The following is a 20,914-nucleotide window of genomic DNA, read 5'->3' as shown; positions in this document are numbered from 1 at the left end:
CGGCTGCACACCACGGCCTCCTGCTGGTTCAGTATGACGGCTGCACACCATGGCCTCCTGCTGGTTCAGTATGACGGCTGCACACCATGGCCTCCTGCTGGTTCAGTATGACGGCTGCACACCACGGCCTCCTGCTGGTTCAGTATGACTGCTGCACACCATGGCCTCCTGCTGGTTCAGTATGACTGCTGCACACCACGGCCTCCTGCTGGTTCAGTATGACGGCTGCACACCACGGCCTCCTGCTGGTTCAGTATGACGGCTGCACACCACGGCCTCCTGCTGGTTCAGTATGACGGCTGCACACCATGGCCTCCTGCAGGCTATGGATCTGGTAATTGCCTCTTACATTTGCCATTTACTGCTTTATGTGCTTCCAATTATGTTTTTCATTGACAGAAAACCCTCATTGCATATTTGCGATCTTATTTTGGAAAGTAATTTTTTTTTTCCCATATTCATTGTTTTGGCTGAAAATCAGATGTGGCAGGAGTCAGGTCGTATCACATTGCCCAGCTCCTGCCCAGTGTTGTGCCTAAAAGCCATTGGCTAGGGAGGGGATAACGTTCTGATCTCTGGGGTCTCCAGCATTCCTGAGATAAGGGCCCTGAAACCCTGAGAATAGAATGAAATGGAGGGACGCATGCTCGGCCTCCTCTCCAGTCATTGACTATAGGACTGTTGGAGAAACCTGAGTGCTGTACTCAGCAGTCATATTTACATTAAGTGGTGGTTTCTTATTCTCAGTCTGAACTCCACTCATTGAGTGCTGCGCTCAGCTTGCTGTTTCAGACCTATAGGTAATGAACTTAAGCGGGGTCGTGCCTGCGCGGCATCCCCTCTATTTAGACAGGGCCTTGCTTGTTGTGGTCGTGGCTCACAACACAACCACATTCACTTTCATTATGATGCATTGTAGCATCAACATACTGTGGGCCATGTGAAGCTGCGACCATGTAGCCCCAGCCTTAAAGGGGTACTCCGAAAAATGTAAGAAAAATAAATGAATATAAAGTACATGTAAATATTTAAAAATGTTACTAAGCACCTTTTATTTAGCAAAAATATTATCTTTAGTGCACGATCAGGATTCAGTTCCAAAAGAGGTGTGTAAACAAGTCTGCTGCAGACAGACATCGGGTGAGGGCAGCGTCCTGTCTGGTATCATGGACGTCTGTTCACTGAGCCTGACAGGACTAGTGGAGGAGCAGAGTGCAGACTACAGCAGAATATAATCTTTCTAGCTGACTGAGAGAGAACATTTATCTCATCAGCCTGGTTTATTGGAGGGCTGGAGGATGGTGGGAGTTACTGGAATAAACTATACAAAGTGTCTCCCACTTGTCCTGTCGAGTGAACAGAAAAAAGTGCTTTCATGGTACCCAGCAGACGCTGCCCTCGCCCGACGTCTGTCTGCGGCGGACGCTGCCCTCGCCCGACGTCTGTCTGCGGCGGACGCTGCCCTCGCCCGACGTCTGTCTGCGGCGGACGCTGCCCTCGCCCGACGTCTGTCTGCGGCGGACGCTGCCCTCGCCCGACGTCTGTCTGCGGCGGACGCTGCCCTCGCCCGACGTCTGTCTGCGGCGGACGCTGCCCTCGCCCGACGTCTGCCTGCGGCGGACGCTGCCCTCGCCCGACGTCTGCCTGCGGCGGACGCTGCCCTCGCCCGACGTCTGCCTGCGGCGGACGCTGCCCTCGCCTGTCCTAAAACATGGGATAGTTGGAAAACTCCTGAGAGTTGACATATTTCAAATCCTTAAAAACGATATATGGCACACTTGAATAAAGAGTGTGCTCAAGGAGGGGTCCAACAAGTTAAAATTATGAACACAGCTTGGCACTCTGAGAGTAGATGCGAGGATATTTATTATTCAGGCAAACTAAAATAACCTAAAAATAATGTAACGCTTTGACCCATATATCTGGGTCTCATCAAATACAATTGTGCCTTAAGATAGTGACAATGTGAAATGTCACCATAAGGTGTTTACATAGTCAGACTGCTGTAACATAAGCAGGTAAATGGCGCTCCAGAGGCATACGCTGGCAGTGGGCACACATTTTTCAAAACCTGAGCATGCACGAAGTAAAGATTGCCTTTTCTTTTTCGCTCCTAATTGGGAGACCCAGACAATTGGGTGTATAGCTATTGCCTCCGGAGGCCACACAAAGTATTACACTTAAAAGTGTAAGGCCCCTCCCCTTCTGGCTATACACCCCCAGTGGGATCACTGGCTCACCAGTTTTGTGCTTTGTGCGAAGGAGGCAACACATCCACGCATAGCTCCACTGTTTAGTCAGCAGCAGCTGCTGACTATGTCGGATGGAAGAAAAGAGGGCCCATACGAGGGCCCCCAGCATGCTCCCTTCTCACCCCACTTCATGTCGGAGGTGTTTGTTAAGGTTGAGGTACCCATTGCGGGTACGGAGGCTGGAGCCCACATGCTGCTTCCTTCCCCATCCCTTTTTACAGGGCTCTGGGTGAAGTGGGATTCTATCGGTCTCCAGGCACTGAGGCCGTGCTCCATCCACAGCCCCTGGTATCTGCTGGACATGGAGCGGAGTATCTTCAGGGACATGGCCCTGCTACATGGAGGTACTCTGTGTCCCTGTGGGGACCGCGCAGACACACGGCAGCACTGCTGGGTGTGTTAGTGCGCCAGGGACAGCGGCGCTGTCCGCACTAGTGCCATCGCACACCACAGCGTTGCTGGGTGTGTTAGTGTATTGGGTGACTACCGCGCTAACCGCCGCTGCCATTTTTATTTAAGGCGCCGCTGGGATTTGTGGTGCGCCGGGGACTTCCGCGCCGGCCAGCACTGATATGCCGGCCGCGCTTATTAACTCGAGTCCCCGGCTTCTGGGCCTAGTCTCCCTTCGTTACCGCCCACAGGCCTGACAGTCAGGGTAGGGGCGTGACGCTGCATAGCACAGCAGCGCTGAGAGCTGGAGTATGTTTTGCATACTCCACCCCTCTCACTGTGTGCACTGTGAAACCGGATTCCCGCACTTTCTCAGGCACGCCCACGGCTTCCTTCTCTACACAGGACGCCGGCAGCCATTAGTGTCAGTTTCTGTACGAACAGAGACAAGTGTGGAAGACCCTGGCATTCTGATAGTCACACAATCGCTGCAACAGGCGTTAAGCAGCACCTGTGGTGCTAACCCCACTAGTGCAGAAGTGCACTTATAGATATGCTTGTACTATATACATTGCACTGTTTGGTCGCACGTTGTATATACCCTCCTGGATTGTGCGGAGGAGTTATCAGCATATTCTCTGTGTAAATCAAAGGTGCAGAAACACATGTTTTTCTGTGCAGCCGGTACAGCATGTACGGCTATACGGCCGGCAGGTTACATAGACCCTCATTGTATCCAACTCAGCCGGAGTCTCTGCTAATGGCCAGAGGATGAGGACGGTGTCTGCAGTATTTACTGACAGATTTTCTGAGACTATGGCTATGATACTAGAAGCCTAGCAGTCCGGACATGTCTCTCACAACATGGGCACTGTTGAATCATTGATCCATGGCCCCCCTCAGTGTGAACAACTAACAGCTCCGGGAATGTCACACGCATCCCAGAGTCACGGCTCTGCACAGACGTCAGTCCCAGACAGCCTAAGCGGGCTCACTATGAGCGGCCCTCGGTTTCATCAGGGTCCTAGCAGAAGGACTCTCTGTGTAATGAGGCGGAAGTAGCGGCTCAGGATTCTGATCCTGAGACCGCTCTCAATCTGGATACACCTAATGGTGACGCCATAGTGAATAATCTTATAGCGTCCATCAATAGAATGTTGGTTATTTCTCACCCAGCTCCTCCAGTGGAGGAGTCAGCTTCACGTATTTTTCTGGACCACTCTGCCTTCAGAGAGGCAGTCCAGGAACACCACACTTATCCAGATATGCGCTTCTCCAAACGGCTTAGGATACACGTTATCCCTGCCCCCTGACGTGGTCAAGGACTGGACCCAATGTCCCAAGCGGCATCCTCCAATCTCCAGGCTTGTAGCTAGATCCATAGTTGCAGTGGGAGATGGAGCTGCACTTAAAGATGCCACTGACAGACAGATGGATCTCTGGTCTAAATCCATCTATAAGGCTGTCGGCGCACCGTTGGCTCCAGCATTCTCACCCTTGGGGCACTCCAAGCTATTTCAGCTTGTCTTACACAGATTGACACGGTTACACGTACATCTGTGCCGCAGGTGGCATCCTTAACCTCTCAAATGTCTGCATTTGTTTCTTACGCGATTCAGGTTGCCCTAGACTCTGCGAACCGTGCGGCAGTAGCCTCCGCTACTCCGTGTTTTTAAGCAGAGCCTGGTCTGCTCGTTAAGTGAATGGAAGGCAGATTCTGCTTCCAAAAAAGGGTGCTTAACCAGTTGCTTTTTTCTGCTGACCGACTGTTTGGTGAGCGTTTGGAGGTAACCATTAAACAGTCCAGGGGTAAGGATTCATCCTTTCCTCAGCCCGGACACAACAAACCCCAACAGAGCAGGAGGCAGTCGGGGTTTCGGTCTTTTCGAGGCTCGGGCAGGTCCCATTTTTCCTCGTCCAATGTGGACTCAAAAGGATCAGAGGAGCTCAGATTCTTGGCGGGCTCAGTCACGCCCAAAAAAGAGACAGTCTGAAAACCCGCTTCCAAGGCGGCTTCCTCATGACTTGCGGCCTCCTCTCTCCGCATCCTCGGTCGGTAGCAGGCTCTCCCGCCTTGGCGATATTTAGCTGCCATAGGTCAATGACCGTTGGGTGTGAGACATTCTGTCTCACGGGTACAGGATAGAGCTCACTTCTCGTCCTCCAACTCGATTCTTCAGAACTTCTCCACCTCCCGGCCGAGCCGCTGCTCTTCTGCAAACAGGGTGCACTCTATAGGCAGAAAGAGTGATGACCCCCGTTCCTCTTCAGGAACAAGGTCACGGTTTTTACCCCAAATTATTTGCGGTGCCTATAAGAACGGGCCGTTCCGTCCCGTTCTGGATCTAAAACTGCTCAGCAAGCTCGTGGACACCAGGCGGTTCCGGATGGAATCCCTCCGCCATGGCATCGCCTCAATGTCCCAAGGAGATTTCCTAGCATCATTACGCATCAAGGATGCTTATCCACACGTGCCGATTGATCCAGAGCACTAGCGTTTCTACGCTTCGTTTTAGGAGACGAACACCTTCTGTTCGTAGCTCTACCTTCCGGCTAGCGACAGTCCCACTGGTCTTCGCCAAGGTCAGGGCAGCAGTAGTCACAGTCCTGCACTCTCAGGGTCACTCTGTGATCCCATATTTAGACGATCTACTTGTCAAGGCACTCTCTTAGGAAACATGCCGACACTGCCCGAACGTTGCGCTGGAGACTCTCTAGAGTTTTGGGTGGATCATCAACTTTTTAAAGTCAGATCCGACCCCGACCCTATCGCTAACATATCTAGGCATGGAGTTTCATACTCTCTCAGCGATAGTGAAGCTTCCGCTAGACAAACAGCAGTCACTACGGGCTGCAATCTCTTCTTTAAGAACCAGTCGCACACATTGAGACGCCTCATGCACTTCCTACGTAAGATGGTAGCAATGGAGGCAGTTCTTTTCGCGCAGTTTTCATCTGCGTCCACTACAATGTGACATTCTCCGCCAATGGGACGGGGAGTCGACCTCCCTCAACAGAGTCGTCTTTCTTTCTCAGGCGGCCAAGGAATCTCTACGGTGGTGGCTTCTTCCCACCTCATGGTCAAAAAGAAGGTCCTTCCTATCCCCATCCTGGGCGATAGTTACGACAGACGCGAGTCTATCAGGGTGGGGAGCAGTTTTTCTCCACCACAGCGCTCAGGGTACGTGGACTCAGCAAGAGTCCACCCTTCAGATCAATGTTCTTGAACACAGAGCAGTGTATCTTGCCCTACAAACCTTCCAACAGCAGCTGGAAAGCAAGCAAATCCGACTTCAGTCGGACAACTCCACAGCGGTGCCATACATCAACCACCAAGGAAGAACGCGCAACCGGCAAGCCTTCCAGGAAGTCCGGCAGGTTCTGATGTGGGTGGAAGACACGGCATCCACCATATCCACAGTTCACATCCCAGGCGTGGAAAACTAGGAAGCTTACTTCCTAAGTCGCCGGGGTGTGGCCGAAAGGGTATGGTCTCTTCACCCGGACGGGTTTCAGGAGATCTGGCGCCGCTGACAGAGGCCGGACGTCGATCTAATGGCGTCACGGCACAACAACAATGTGCCAGCTTCATGGCACGGTTTCACAATCATCGAGCTCTGGCGGCAGACGCCTTAGTTCAGCATTGGTCGCAGTTCCAGCTACCTTATGTGCCACCTCTGGCATTGTTGCCCAGAGTGCTGCGTTAGATCAGGACCGACTGCGGCCGCGCCATCCTCGTCGCTACAGATTGGCCGAGGATGTTGTGGTTCCCGGTTCTGTGGTGCCTCACGGTAGGCTAACCGGGGGCACTACCAGACCAATCAGACTGGCTGTCTCAAGGGCCATTCTTCCATTTGAATTCTACGGCCCTCAACCTGATGGTGTGGCATTGAGTCCTGGAACCTAGTGTCGTCAGGATTACCTCAGGACGTGGTTGCCACCATGAGACAGGCTAGCATACCAACGTCCGCCAAGATTGACCACAGGACGTGGAAGATATTCTTATCTCGGTGCTCGGCGCAGGGTGTTTCTCCCTGGCCGGTTGCATCGTCTATGTTTCCTTCCTTCCTGCAATCTAGGTTGGAAAAAGGGTTGTCGCTCAGTTCCCTTTAGGGACAAGTCTCAGCGCTATCTGTATTTTTTCAGAAACGACTTCCTCAGCTACGCACGTTCCTACGGGGAGTTTGTCTTCTCAGCACTCCGTACAGGCGGCCGTTAGAGCCCTGGGATCTGAACAAGGTTCTAATTGCTCTCCAGATGCCGCCTTTCGAGCCTTTGAAAGAGGTCTCCCTTCCCGCTTTTCTCGGGAAGTGGCCTTCTAGTAACGGTCTCGTCTCTTAGGAGAGTTTCCGAGCTAGCAACGCTCTCATACAAATCTCCCTTCCTGGTCCTTCACCAGGACAGGGTAGTTCTGCGTCCGATTCCGGAATTTCTCCCTAAGGTGGTATCCCACTTTCATATCAATCAGGATATCACCTCACCTTCTTTGTGTCCTCGTCCAGTCCATCAATTTCAGAAGGATTTGCATCTGTTGGTTCTGGTGAGAGCACTCAGGTTCTACTTCCCGCATGGCGCTCCTGCGCCACCCGGATGCACTCTTTGTCCTTGTCGCTGGTCGGCGTAAACAGTCGCAAGCTTCTGAATCCACCCTGGCTCGGGGGATCGAGGAACCAATTCTTGAAACCTACAGTTCTACTGGGCTTCTGGTTCTCTCAAGGCTGAAGGCCCATTCTACCAGAGCCGTGGCTGCATCCTGGGCATTACGGCACCAGGCTACGGCTCAGCAGGTGTGTCAGGCACCTACCTGATTGAGTCTGCATACTTTTACCAAGCATTTTCAGGTGCATACCTACGCTTCGGCAGACGCCAGCCTAGGTAGATAAGTCCTTCAGGCGGCGATTGCCCACCTGTAGGGAAGGGCTGTTTGACGGCCCTATCACGAGGTATTCTTTTACCCACCCAGGGACTGCTTTTGGACGTCCCAATTGTCTGGGTCTCCCAATTAGGAGCGAAAAAGAAGAAGGGAATTTTGTTTACTTACCGTAAATTCCTTTTCTTCTAGCTCCAATTGGGAGACCCAGCACCCGCCCTGTTTTCTCGGGGTTTTTCTGTTTTTTCGGGTACACATGTTGTTCATGTGGTATGGTTCAGTTCTCCGATGTTTCCTCGGATTGAATTGGTCTTTAAACCAGTTATTGGCTTTCCTCCTTCTTGCTTTGGCACTAAAACTAGTGAGCCAGTGATCCCACTGGGGGTGTATAGCCAGAAGGGGAGGGGCCTTACACTTTTAAGTGTAATACTTTGTGTGGCCTCCGGAGGCAATAGCTATACACCCAATTGTCTGGGTCTCCCAATTGGAGCTAGAAGAAAAGGAATTTACGGTAAGTAAACAAAATTCCCTTCTTTGCTACATTTTTGTGTAATAAAGGTACTTAGTAAAATGTAATATATAAATGTCCTTTATTTGAGCTATTTTTTATCATATTTCTCAGAGTCCCCCTTTAAAGAGCACTTGTCACCAGGTCATTGTCCAGTTTCTGATCTTGGGTGTTGTTTACTGAGGTTCCACAATTCACCATACGGTTCCAAAGATTTTTAGTCTTTACAAGGGGGTGTGGCTCACAAGGTTGTAAAGTAGTGCACGCTAAGGACACGCCCCTGAGGATTTAGTGTGACACGCCCCTGAGGATCCTGTGAGCAATTTTTCTCTGTAAAAAAAAAAATATTTTTGAAAAAAAAAAAATGAGCAGCAATTAAAAAGGTCCCCATCTCTGGAACCATGTGATGAATTTATAGAAAAACAAAAAATGCAGAAATAAAATAAGATCACGAACTGGTGGCTTCTGACCTGGTGACTTGTCCTCTTTAGTGATCTCTGCTCTTTGTGTATGTTCTCATTTCTGTTGCTTGTTTTCCAGATGCCACTTTTGGGATTTTCAGTCCAGTTGTCAATTGTCTAATTTTTGTTTTTTATTTTCTCATTTTATTTCACCCAGTTGGGACTTCTGCCGGTGGCAGTGGCTCCAGGAGAGATTCTCTGTCCGCTAGTTCTGACTTGTATAAACGGTCTGGCAGCAGCCTGGCGCCCATCGGGCAGCCCTTTTACAATAGCCTGGGATTCTCCTCCTCTCCAAGCCCCTTAGGCATGCCTCTTCCAAGCCAAACACCCGGGCACTCGCTAACACCGCCGCCGTCACTCCCATCACATGGATCCTCATCCAGTTTGCATTTAGGTAAAGAAAACTGTGTATGTTTGCTGTGGTGTTGGGTGAGTGGTTGCTATGAATGTGCCATTATGTGGCGGTGGGGTCCCGTCTTGTTGTCGTTGTACATTGTACTGTTTGTTGTGAATTCACAGTATGTCGAAGAGTTCTGTCATTGTTGCTTTCTAAAATATAACTTGTTTATCACCAATCCTGAATGGAGCGGAGGTGGAGTGTGGCTTATTGTCCATTGACCATGAAACAAAGGCTCATATAGTCCATCTGCGCTCCATTTAGGGTAGGATCCGTTGAGGGGGGGTTCCCAGTAATTAATGTGCACCAATCACTAGGATTTTCCTATACAACCTAAAGCCAGTGCTATACGGGCACTATCAGGTTGACTCTATACATACCTTTAGTTGTCAGCTCGGATGTATAGGTTTTGAAACACAAGCAAGTAAAGTTTGTAAAATGAATAGCTTTTTGATTGGCAGCAGCTGATAGCTGGGGTGGGTATTCATAGTGATTCCCGCCCCCCCTGCTTTTTGTTTCTTCCCGTTTTATTTATGCTAATTGTATTATAGAATAATTTTACTAAGTGACTAGAAGGACCTGTGCTGAGGTCATACCCATGTGACCAGAAAGAGCGAGGCCTCAGCTAACATAGCTAAAACCAGGAAGCAACATTATTTTCTCTGTCGTTTCATTGGGGGACACAGGACCATGGGTTATGCTGCTGTCACTAGGAGGCTGACACTAAGTAAACAGAAAAAGTTAGCTCCTCCCCAGCAGTATAACCCCTGAGCCGGAGGCGGGCTCAATCAGTTTTTTGCTTAGTGTCGTAGGAGGCTGATGTGGGCCGTCTGGGCCCCCTTCAGCCACTTGATTTTTTGCGTTATTTTTTTCATTTTTTCTCGGCGACGCTCGTCGCTCTCATCTGTGGTAATTTTCTTTTTCTGCAGGTATCTTTTCTCTACCTCAGCTCTCGCAGCCCGTGTGGGTACCGCTCCCCTAGGTCGCAGAGGCTTGAGTTGTCGGGCCCTCTCCCCCGTCCAATTCCACGGTACCACTCCCCGGTTGGCACGCGGGGCTGAATTTTCCTGGGCACCCCTATTCACCCTGCGGTACCACCCCAAAGGGTCGCAAGGGGCATACAGCAGGGACTGGACCTCCGCAGCGCATCTGGAGTTTTTGGATGGGGCCCGCAACGCTGCTACATTTAGGGGCTTCCACCCCAATGGCGTCCAACTTCCCGCCTTCTTCAGCCTGCTTCCAGGTGCCCGCAGCCATTCCTTCGCTGAGCGGAGCACACAGGAGCATGTGCAGAGTCTCAGCCTGCACACTGGACAGCGCGCCGCGGATCAGGTAGGACCCCTACCTTCTCCCCCCCTCGGACGGCTGCAGAAATTGAGGCCCCGGTCTGGGCCTACTCGCCGGACTCCCCCGCTGCGTCCGTGGAGCTCCCTGCCGGCTCCGAGGTCGGGCGGCCCCGCATCGCTGCTGCGCCGCCGCCGCTTGCGGCCGGGTCCGCCGGCGCTGCCCCTGTACCTTTTAACAGCGCCTCCTGAGGTTGGCTCCGCCGGCGCTGCATCTGTCCGCAATGGCACCTCCGCTCGGCCACTGTCCTCGGTCCCCCAGGCCCCGTCCTCGGCGTGCCCAGGCCGCATCCCGCACGGCGCGCCGAGGATCCTCTCCGCCGCCGCCTGCGGTCGGGTCCGCCGGCGCGGCCTCTGCCCGCGACGGTCCCTCTGCTTGGGCCCCGTCCTCGGCGTGCCCAGGCCGCATCCCGCACGGCGCGCCGAGGATCCTCCCCGCCGCCGCCTGCGGCCGGGTCCGCCGGCGCGGCCTCTGCCCGCGACGGTGCCTCTGCTTGGGCCCCGTCCTCGGCGTGCCCAGGCCGCATCCCGCACATCGCGCCGAGGATCCTCTCCGCCGCCGCTGCGGCCGGGTCCGCCGGCGCGGCCTCTGTCCGCCCCGGCACCTCCAAAATTTAGCCCCCGGCTTCGGCCCTGTCCTCGGCGTCCCCAGGCCCGCCTCCCGCACGGCGCTATTGGACGCCGGCCTCTCCGTTCCCGCCCTCGGCCGTGCTCCAGGCATCACTTGGGGGGTGGGGGATATTTTTTTCCCGCTCACAGCGTCCATTTTAAATAAAGAGAGAAAGAAAAAAAAAAAAAAAAAGAGAATGGGAATTTATTCCAGACTACTAGTCTGGGTTTACTGAGGCCTCAGCGTCACCTTATTTTTCCGGGGGAGAGACTAAAACACACTTTTCTTAGTGGATATTTTTTATTTTAGGTCGATTTTTATTAAAAATTTTACATACATGAGTTTTTTGCACCTTAACTCCTACAGTACTTTCGGGCACTTGTTTTGCTTCACCTTTTTTATATCGCGCTCCCAGCTCGAGTTTTTAGTTTAGTCCCCTCCGGCGGGTTAATGCCCTGTCTCAGGTCATAGATCCCCTCGCCGCCGGCCCTCGGCTTCGCGCGCATGCGCTGCGTCCCCGGCCAATACTCGGTTATACCTTCCATAGGTCTAGCGCAATCCCCTTGGGGAGGTGAGTCTCGTACCAGGGACCTTTCCTATGCTAGAAGCGGACCCGACAGGTCTCGTCTTTTGTGGCCCCCCTGTTTTCCACCTTATTCCCCAGGTCCAGACTGCTTTTTCTCCGGCAGTCTTCCGACCTCTCGGGTGATGGCCCAGGCTTTCCACCTCTGCTGGACTCCGAGCAGGACCTGGATGTTTTGGCGCATGTCTAAAGGCCTGCTGGAATTTGGTGAGTCAGGCCGTAAGGCTACGGACAGCCCCCTTATCTCCATGCACGCAGGTCCCCCTTAAGTCATTTGGAGCGGACCCTGCTCAGACGACATCCAGAGCTTGCTGAGTTACCGCGTGCTCACAGTCAACTGCCATACACGACGTTTACCAGCGGTAAGTCTAGTCATCGTCTTTATTCCCTTCTACAAAAAGGGGTCTCGGTGAGAATGGGCAGGCCACACTGGAGTCGCTGAGTGATCACAGACAACAACCAGACACGGCGTTTACCTGCGGTAAGTCGTGTTATTGTCATTATCATTCCCCCAGAGGGCTCTGGAGAGAGGGGGCATGGCACCTTGCAGACAGGAAGGTGCGGGCCCCTGCGGGTTTTCAGTAGACATCCAGTTCGCCGTGTGACTGCGTGAGCACGGATATTCCTCGGACACAATTTTTAGCAGCGGTAAGTCCCTTATATTGTCTTACCCCTTCTCGTAGAGGGCTCCGTGATGAAGGGGCACGCTACCCTGTACTTCACCCGCCTGGGTTCCTCCTGGCTTCTCGTCCCTATCGTGACGCTCCGCAGGGCCTCCACGGTCACTCTACGCAGAGGTCCGCGCTCCACCTATGCCGATCCAGGACTGGTTATCAGCTTCTGTGAGTACCCTCTCTTTACAAAATCTGGTGTCTCCCCGCTACACGGCCTGAGCCTCTAACATCAGGGTACCTACCCGTCGAGAGCTCTGACTCGGGATCAGGAACGCAGATTCGACATCTAGGAAGTCGCTGACTTCCTTTCCGGCTCTCGGGATCGCCCTTTCGGAGATAGGCGAGTCCAGTTTATCCCCTAGGCTACGTCAGGGTAGCCTGGCTACGTAAGGGAAGGGTACATCCCTTTCCCGGCATCGGCTCTGATGCACCAGGACTCGTTCCCTCACGTTAGGTTCGTCAGGGAACCTTTATCCCTACAACAGCCATCTCCGCTTTGCGTGGCTGCGGACCGTCCCAGCTTTCTAAGAGTGCTTGCAGGGATCACGATCCCTACGCATCCCCAGGCTCTCTCTGCCCAGGAACGACCGGGAGACCCAGAGTCTCCCTTCAAGTACCCTCGCCTTGAGGTTTAGACCATCATCATCACCTTTCGCTACTAGGGTAGCTGAGCTACAGGAGGAGTCCTCCCAGACCCGGCCCGGTCCATCACTCCTCAGGCACGGTATTCGAGCCGTTCAAGGGTTGCTACTCCTCACGCAGGAGCAATTTCCCTCCTGGCATAGGGTCCTGCGGCTCTTTGCCTCCCGCTCCCGTTTTTTCCCTTCGGTTTTTTGCTATGCGAGTCCTCGACAGCCTGTGGCGGTGTTAGCGATGGTGCACATACCAGATTTCATCCCGGACTCTCCAACGGAACACACTGAAGAGCGGGGACAGGAAGGCTCCGTCTTCGAGGGTGACCGGCCAATTTCCTCCTAGATGACCAATCTTCCCAATCATCCCTGGGAAGATTCCCTTTCCTCCTCTGGAGCTTGTTATCAACCGTCACCAGTCTCCCGTACTAGAGTATGCTACCACACCATTCCTCGGCACGGTCCCGAGGGACACCCCTAGAGTGTCGTCTCCCCTTCAGCATTCCGGACTCGGAGCCATTCGGTTAGCCCGGTTACAATTTCTTCTCTGGGTTGTATTGTCCAGTCAGGTTCCAGTCGGACCATGCCACAGCAGTGATGCGCATCTTCCACCAGGAAGACGCAAAGAGCGTCATGGCAAGTGAAGAGGCCAAGAGGTTCTTGCTCTGGGACGGGCTCTTTCATTCGCTAATCTCGGCAGCACATCCCGAGCGTGGACGTTTGGGCGGCCGATTTCCGCGGTACGATAGGTCTCGCGTAGGTAAAGGACTCCAACAGGGATATCAACAGCCAGATCTCTGGCGAAGGAAGACCTACAGTCGTGACTTTTTGGCCTTCCGATCCAACTCTCAAGTCCATGGTGCGTCGAGTACGCCACCTGCTCTGGACTAGAGGACGACGCCCAAGCCCGGTCGTGTTGCCTGTTCAGGCTCTCGTGCATCTTCCCGCTGCGTTCCATGTTCTCGAGGGTTCTCAAGAAGGACCTAGGCAGGCGATAGCTCGGGAGTGGCCCAGGCGAGCATAGCTTCGCATAACTTACTCATCTCCTCGCAGATGCCCCGTGGCTCCTTCCAGACCGCCAGATTCTTCCGTGTCGGGGCCCCTCTAGTCTACCAAGGAGGGCATGGAATCCAGTTCCCTCGAAGATTTATTTCCACGTGGAAAGAGCTCCCCCGGTGGTGTGAGGACCGCATCTTCAGAGACTTTTCACTTTCCGTCAATCAGGGCCTTCGCTCAGAGAAACGTCCATCTGGCTCGGCGTTTTTCATCGTTCACTAGAAAAGTGGGACCATAATCCAGTGATGAGTTTGCTCAAGGTACCCCTTTTTTCCCTGCTCCCACCTGTTTTGATAGGTGGGCTCCTTGTGGCCATCTGTTTGTTATCGACGGCATCAGGGCGGACAGCCCTCTCGTAGTCTTTTCTCCCCCTTTTTCCGCTCCGCCAGCAGGATAAGGGGGGGGTTCCAGCCAGAACCCTTCGTTTCTGTCCGAGACACCTCGGCTTTCCTTCCAGAAGAGGTCTTTAGGTTTCGTTTTTGTCGGTTCTAGGCTCCCCTCTCAGCCTGAAAGAGGCATAGTTCGTTCTAGGGCTGGTACGAGCCCTCAGTCTTTCGTGTCGGCAGGACACCATTTTTTTGTCGGTTACACCGACTGTCAGTCCATCCTTCCGCCCTTTCCCAAGAAGCATAGGCCGGCGCAAAGGGCCGGAATATCACATGGATCCTTTCCTCCATATGTGAAGACTATCGCATGAAGGTCGGACTTCCGCCGCGGTCTACCGAGCAAGGGGCACCCTTGCACGATTGGGCTCCGGACGTCGGTCAACCAGGTCCTCTGGTCCACCACCCGATCTAGTCGGCGTACCTTTGCTAGTTTCTAACAGGTTCTCACTCAAGCTTCGGCAGAGGCCAGTCTTGGTGCAAGGTTTGCGGGTGGCAGTGGCACACCTGTAACAACGTAGGCGCTTGTAGGTCCGGGTCAGCCCGGCAAGGGGAAGCGACTTCCTTCCTATCTCCGGTGATGGTTTTCTTCCCACCCAGGGACTGCTTTTGGACGTCCCATGGTCCTGTGTCCCCCAATGAAACGACAGAGAAAGTAGGATTTTTGTGTACTCACCGTAAAATCTCTTTCTCTTAGTCTTCATTGGGGGACACAGCACCCACCCTGCTTGTGTTTTTTCGTTATATATGACATGCCTGTTTCCCCAGTGCCCACATTCCCAGGTCACTGGTCACACGACTGTTCGTCATAGTTTTTTACCTTGTTTTTATCCAGGATTGTTTGGCTCTCCTCCTACTGCTTGTGCACTAAACTGATTGAGCCCGCCTCCGGCTCAGGGGTTATACTGCTGGGGAGGAGCTAACTTTTTCTGTTTACTTAGTGTCAGCCTCCTAGTGACAGCAGCATAACCCATGGTCCTGTGTCCCCCAATGAAGACTAAGAGAAAGAGATTTTACGGTGAGTACACAAAAATCCTACTTTTCTGTTAGCTGAGGCCCCACCCCTTCTGGTCACATGGGTATGACATCAGCACAGGTCCTTCTAGTCACTTATTAAAACGATTCTATAATAGAATTAGCATAAAAGGGGAGGAACAGGCAAGGGGGGGCGGGAATCACTATGAATACTCGCCCCAGCTATCAGCTGCTGCCAATCAAAACGCTGCTCATTTTACAAACTTTACTTGCTTGTGTTTCAAAACCTATATATTATAGCTGACAAAGGTATGTATAGAATCAGCCTGATAGTGCCCGTATAGCACTGAATTAAGGTTATATAGGAAAATCCTTTTGATTGGTGCGCTTTAATAAATTTGCCCCTAGTTCAGTCTTGGACAAACAACCTTACAGATGGCTTTTGTCCTTGCTGGTATCCCTAGTAGTGCCTGTACCTGGGGTCTAATTTCAACCGCTTGGTACAGCTGATCACTTGTGGTGCCTAGAGGAGACCACCAATAATATTGACATCCTGGAAAACGTCTTAAAGGGGTATTCCCATCCTCAAGATCTTATCCCAGTGTGTAGTGGGTGTAATAATATTATGAAATACCTCTAATTAGAACTATAGTATGATCTCCTGATATAGCCATGTCTCTTACCTCATGTTCAGGGCATTGCAGGAGCTTAGGTATCCATGGTTACAAGCACGAGCAACTAACTGCCTATCACTGAGTGGTCGTAATCATGGACGCCGAAACTGCAATGCCCTGCACACGAGGTAGGAGATATGGCTATATCAGGATAACTATACTACATTGATAATTGGAGGTATATGCTGTTATTAGTAGTAGTAGTAGTAGTAGTAGTAGTAGTAGTAGTAGTAGTAGTAGTAGTAGTAGTAGTAGTAGTAGTAGTAGTAGTAGTAGTAGTAGTAGTAGTAGTAGTAGTAGTAGTAGTAGTAGTAGTAGTAGTAGTAGTAGTAGTAGTAGTAGTAGTAGTAGTAGTAGTAGTAGTAGTAGTAGTAGTAGTAGTAGTAGTAGTAGTAGTAGTAGTAGTAGTAGTAGTAGTAGTGTTGTTATTATTATTAGTAGTAGTAGTAGTGTTGTTATTATTATTAGTAGTAGTAGTAGTGTTGTTATTATTATTAGTAGTAGTAGTAGTGTTGTTATTATTAGTAGTAGTAGTAGTAGTGTTGTTATTATTATTAGTAGTAGTAGTAGTAGTGTTGTTATTATTATTAGTAGTAGTAGTAGTAGTGTTGTTATTATTATTATTAGTAGTAGTAGTAGTGTTGTTATTATTATTATTAGTAGTATTATTATTATTATTACTACACCCACTATGTATTGGGATGGGATCCTGGAGATGGGAACACCCCATTAAAGCTGTTTAAGCCTCTGTGTCATAACCTTGGATTTTATCCAAAGCCATGATACTTTGCCAGATACCAACAAAGCCCTTTGTTGTTTATGTAGCGCCAACATACACTTCAGAAGTATCACCTAAATGGCGCTTTCTATACAGATGAATACCTGTATTGTTCTGCACCCCCCACCCAAAAAAAAAAAAAAAAGTACCCAACAGTACGAGTCCAGTAGAGACCACAACACACTTAGCGGGTACTAGTGTTGACTTTCCGGATGCCTACCCCAATACCTACCCAGTGGAAATTCACTGTAAGCCGTACTCCGTGACCATAGGATGGCGTCCAGCACTGAGCCCAATGGTCGGTGTGTTGCTGGGGTAGCATGGGTTAATAAAATCCTCATTAAAACACAATGTCTGTATATTAATGAGACTCTTATTATTTATTTTCTGCATAGGAGGCCTGACAAATGGCAGTGGTCGGTATATATCCGCAGCCCCCGGAGCGGAGGCCAAGTACCGCAGCGCTGCCAGTGGCTCCAGCTTCTTCAGCTCCAGCAGCCAGCTCTTCCCACCGTCACGCCTGCGGTACAACCGATCTGACATCATGCCCTCCGGACGCAGCAGATTATTGGAAGATTTCCGCAACAACCGCTTTCCAAACCTGCAGCTCAGGGATCTGATCGGTCACATTGTTGAATTCTCCCAAGACCAGCATGGATCCAGGTGAGGGGTTATATCACCCCGCTGTCATTTACACCACTGGCAGCCAGTCCTAAATGCCTTGACTCAGAGGTATACAGCCATGGCGTAACTGTAGGATATGCTTTAAACGTCTCCCACGTCTGGGCTGGGACCCCCTGTCAGGTAGTTGGGGGTACCCCTGCAGCTACTTTTGACTGCACAGTTTCCATAGCTCCTATTGTCTGAAAGGGGTTTTCTCAGCAAATTTGTTCTAGAAATCAACTTTGTAATTTACATGTTTTTAATCTGTTGTGACAAACGGGGATTTCTACATGTATAGTGTACTGCCTAGGTTACCAAGTTATTTCTGCAGGGTGTCAGAGATTTCCAGTCTTATAGGCAAGCATCGCAGGCTTCCAAGCTCTTTTTCTATAGAACTTGTAATCGCTGCGCTGGAGCTGGCGGGATCACGTCTAGTGTTAATGCCCCCTCCAATGCTGCAGTGCATAGCCGCCTCTGCTAGCAGCTTGGAGGGGGCACAGTTCAGAACATTTGTGTAAGGCTATGTGCGCACAGTGCGTTTTTGCATGTTTTTCGGGTGCGGTTTTGGGCTCAAAACTGCATGACTGCTTCCCCAGCAAAGTCTATGACTTCATTTTTGCTGTCCGCACGCATTTTTTTTTTTTTTTTTTTTTTTTTTTTTTTTTTTTTTTTTTTTTTTTTTTTTTTTTTTTTAGCTGCGTTTTTGAGTTAAAAAAAATAGACATGTCAATTCTTTTCTGCGTTTTACTGCGTTTTCCGCTCATGCAATGCATTGGACAAACGCAGCAAAACGCACCGAAACGCGGTAAAAACATATGAGTGTTTTTGCCGCGGGTGCATTTTTGTGCGTTTTTTTGCGGCCAAAAAAGCATTTTAGAGATGTGCAAAAACGTCAGTGTGCGCATATAGCCTTACTATGCCACCAGTCCAAATTGTCAGTCAATCAGGAGCGCAAAAAAAAAAATTTAAAATAAATCTTTATTTCTTTGTCGCTCTATTGGGAGACCCAGACAATTGGGTGTATAGCTACTGCCTCCGGAGGCCACACAAAGTATTACACTTAAAAGTGTAAGGCCCCTCCCCTTCTGCCTATACACCCCCCGTGGGATCACGGGCTCCTCAGTTTTCATGCTTTGTGCGAAGGAGGCTGACATCCACGCATAGCTCCATTGTTTAGTCAGCAGCAGCTGCTGACTATGTCGGATGGAAGAAAAGAGGGCCCATACTAGGGCCCCCAGCATGCTCCCTTCTCACCCCACTTTTGTCGGCGGTGTTTGTTAAGGTTGAGGTACCCATTGCGGGTACGGAGGCTGGAGCCCACATGCTGCTTTCCTTCCCCATCCCCTTAGGGCTCTGGGTGAAGTGGGATCTTATCGGTCTCCAGGCACTGAGGCCGTGCTCCATCCACAGCCCCTGGGACGCTGCTGGACATGGAGCTGAGTATCTTCAGGGACATGGCCCTGCTACGATTGAGGTACTCTGTGTCCCCATAAAGGGGACCGCGCACAGACACACGGCAGCACTGCTGGGTGTGTTAGTGCGCCAGGGACGGCGGTGCTGCCCGCACTGGTGCCATCGCACACTACAGCGTAGCTGGGTGTGTTAGAGTATTGGGGGACTGCCGCGCTAACCGCCGCTGCCATTTTTATCTCAGGCGCGGCTGGGACTTGTGGTGCGCCGGGGACTTCCGCGCCGAGCAGGGCTTATATGCCGGGCCGCGCTTCTCACTCTAGTCCCCGGCTTTTGCGGCCTAGTCTCACTTCGTTACCGCCCACAGGCCTGCCAGTCAGGGTTAGGGCGTGACGCTGCACAGCACGGCAGCGCTGAGAGCTGGAGCATGCTTTGCATACTCCACCCCTCTCACTGTACACAGTGTGAAACCGGATTCCCGCACTTTCTGGGGCACGCCCACGGCCTCCTCCTCTACACAGGACGCCGGCAGCCATTCATGTCAGTTTTTTCTGTGGCTGAGAAAAGAGACAAGTTTGGGAAGACCCTGGCAGGGATTCTGGTGGTCACACAACCGCTGTGAGCGGGCGGTAAGCAGCACCTGTGGTGCTGACCCCACTAGTGCCGAAATGCACATATAGATATATGCTTGTACGCTATACATTGCACTGTTCGGTCGCACTTTTGTATTTTGGCTATATACCCTCCTTGATTGTTCGGGGGAGTTAACAGCATATCGTCTGTGAAAAACAAGGGTGCAGAAGCACAGGTTTTCTATGCAGCCTGTACAGCATGTACGGCTATACTGCCGGCAGGTTCCACGGACCCCAATTGTATGCAATGCACGGCCCTTGTGGAACTTACTCAGCCGGAGTCTCTGCTAATGGTCCAGGTGATGGGGACGGAGTTTGCAGTATTTACTTCAGACTTCTGAGACTATGGCTATGATACTAGAAGCCTTGCAGTCTGGCTATGATACTAGAAGCCTTGCAGTCCAGACCGGTCTCTCAGACCATGGGCACTGTTGTTTCATTGCCCCTGGTCCCCCCCCCCCCCAGTTGGTACAACAAGGTGCTCCTGGAGTGTCTCAGGGATCCCAGGGTGAGGGGTCTGACTCGGACCGCAGTCCCAGACCCCCTAAGCGACCTCGCTGGGAGCATCCCTCGACATCACCGCATCATTCAGGGTCTCAGCATGGGGACTCTCTCTATGATGAGGCGGAGGTATCTGATCAGGATTCTGATCCTGAGAACGTTCTCTACCTGGATACACCTGATTGTGATACCGTAATGAACGATCTTACGGCGTCCATCAATCAAATGTTGGTTATTTCTCCCTCAGCTCCTACGCCTGAGGAGTCAGCTTCTCAGCAGGAGAAGTTCCGTTTCAGGTTCCCCAAGCGTACATTGAGTACGTTTCTGGATCACTCTGACTTCAGGGAGGCAGTCCAGAACAACCAGGCTTGTCCAGATATCGTTTTTTTCCAAACGCCTTAAGGATACACGTTATCTCTTCCCTTTTGGTCAAGGGCTGGGTTCAGTGTTCCAATGTGGACCTCCTATCTCCAGCGGCTAAATCCTTAGTTGCAGTGGAAGATATGGCTTCACTCAAAGATGCCACTGACAGACAGATGGAGCTCTGGTTCAGATCCATCTATGAAGCTATTGCCGCGTCTTTTGCTCCAGCTTTCGCAGCCGTCTGGGCGCTCCAAGCGGTCTCAGCGGCTCAAGCGCAAATTGAGGCAGTCACACGTATGTCTGCGTCGCAGGCTGCGTCTTTGACATCTCAAACGTCAGCGTTTGCGTCATACGCCATCAATGCTGTCCTGGACTCGGCGAGCCGGAAGGCGGTTGCGTCCGACAATTCAGTGGTAATACGCAGAGCCTTGTGGTTGCGAGAAGGGAAGGCAGATTCTGCTTCCAAAAAGTGCCTAACCAGTTTGCCAATCTCTGGTTACCGCTTGTTTAGTGAGCGACTGGATGAAATCATCAAACAATCAAAAGGAAAAGGATACATCCTTTCCTCAGGCTAAACCGATCATACCCCAACAGAGGAGGGGACAGTCGAGGTTTCGGTCCTTGCGGGGCGCGGGCAGGTCCAATTCTCCTCGTCCAAAAGGCCTCAGAAGGATCAGAGGAATGCCGATTCACGGCCTGAATCACGGTTACAGGAGAGAGTTCTCCTCTCGTCCTCCGACTCGATTCTTCAGAACATCT

At 51.5% G+C, this 20,914-nt stretch overlaps 1 protein-coding gene across 4 annotated transcripts in view; it reads left to right on the top strand.

Annotated features, from left to right (window-relative positions):
* Positions 1–20,914, top strand: part of PUM2 (pumilio RNA binding family member 2) — a 162,047-nt gene that overhangs the window by 87,658 nt on the left and 53,475 nt on the right. For all 4 annotated transcript variants that reach the window (XM_075341143.1, XM_075341142.1, XM_075341141.1 and 1 more), the window contains exons 14-15: positions 8,639–8,875; positions 16,982–17,249. In XM_075341143.1, the coding sequence (XP_075197258.1) occupies positions 8,639–8,875; positions 16,982–17,249 (505 nt within the window). The remainder of the gene's footprint in view (positions 1–8,638; positions 8,876–16,981; positions 17,250–20,914) is intronic.

Source organism: Anomaloglossus baeobatrachus, chromosome 3, assembly GCF_048569485.1.
Source record: "Anomaloglossus baeobatrachus isolate aAnoBae1 chromosome 3, aAnoBae1.hap1, whole genome shotgun sequence".
Classification (NCBI taxonomy): domain Eukaryota; kingdom Metazoa; phylum Chordata; class Amphibia; order Anura; family Aromobatidae; genus Anomaloglossus; species Anomaloglossus baeobatrachus.
This window is presented reverse-complemented; position numbering and strand designations above follow the sequence as displayed.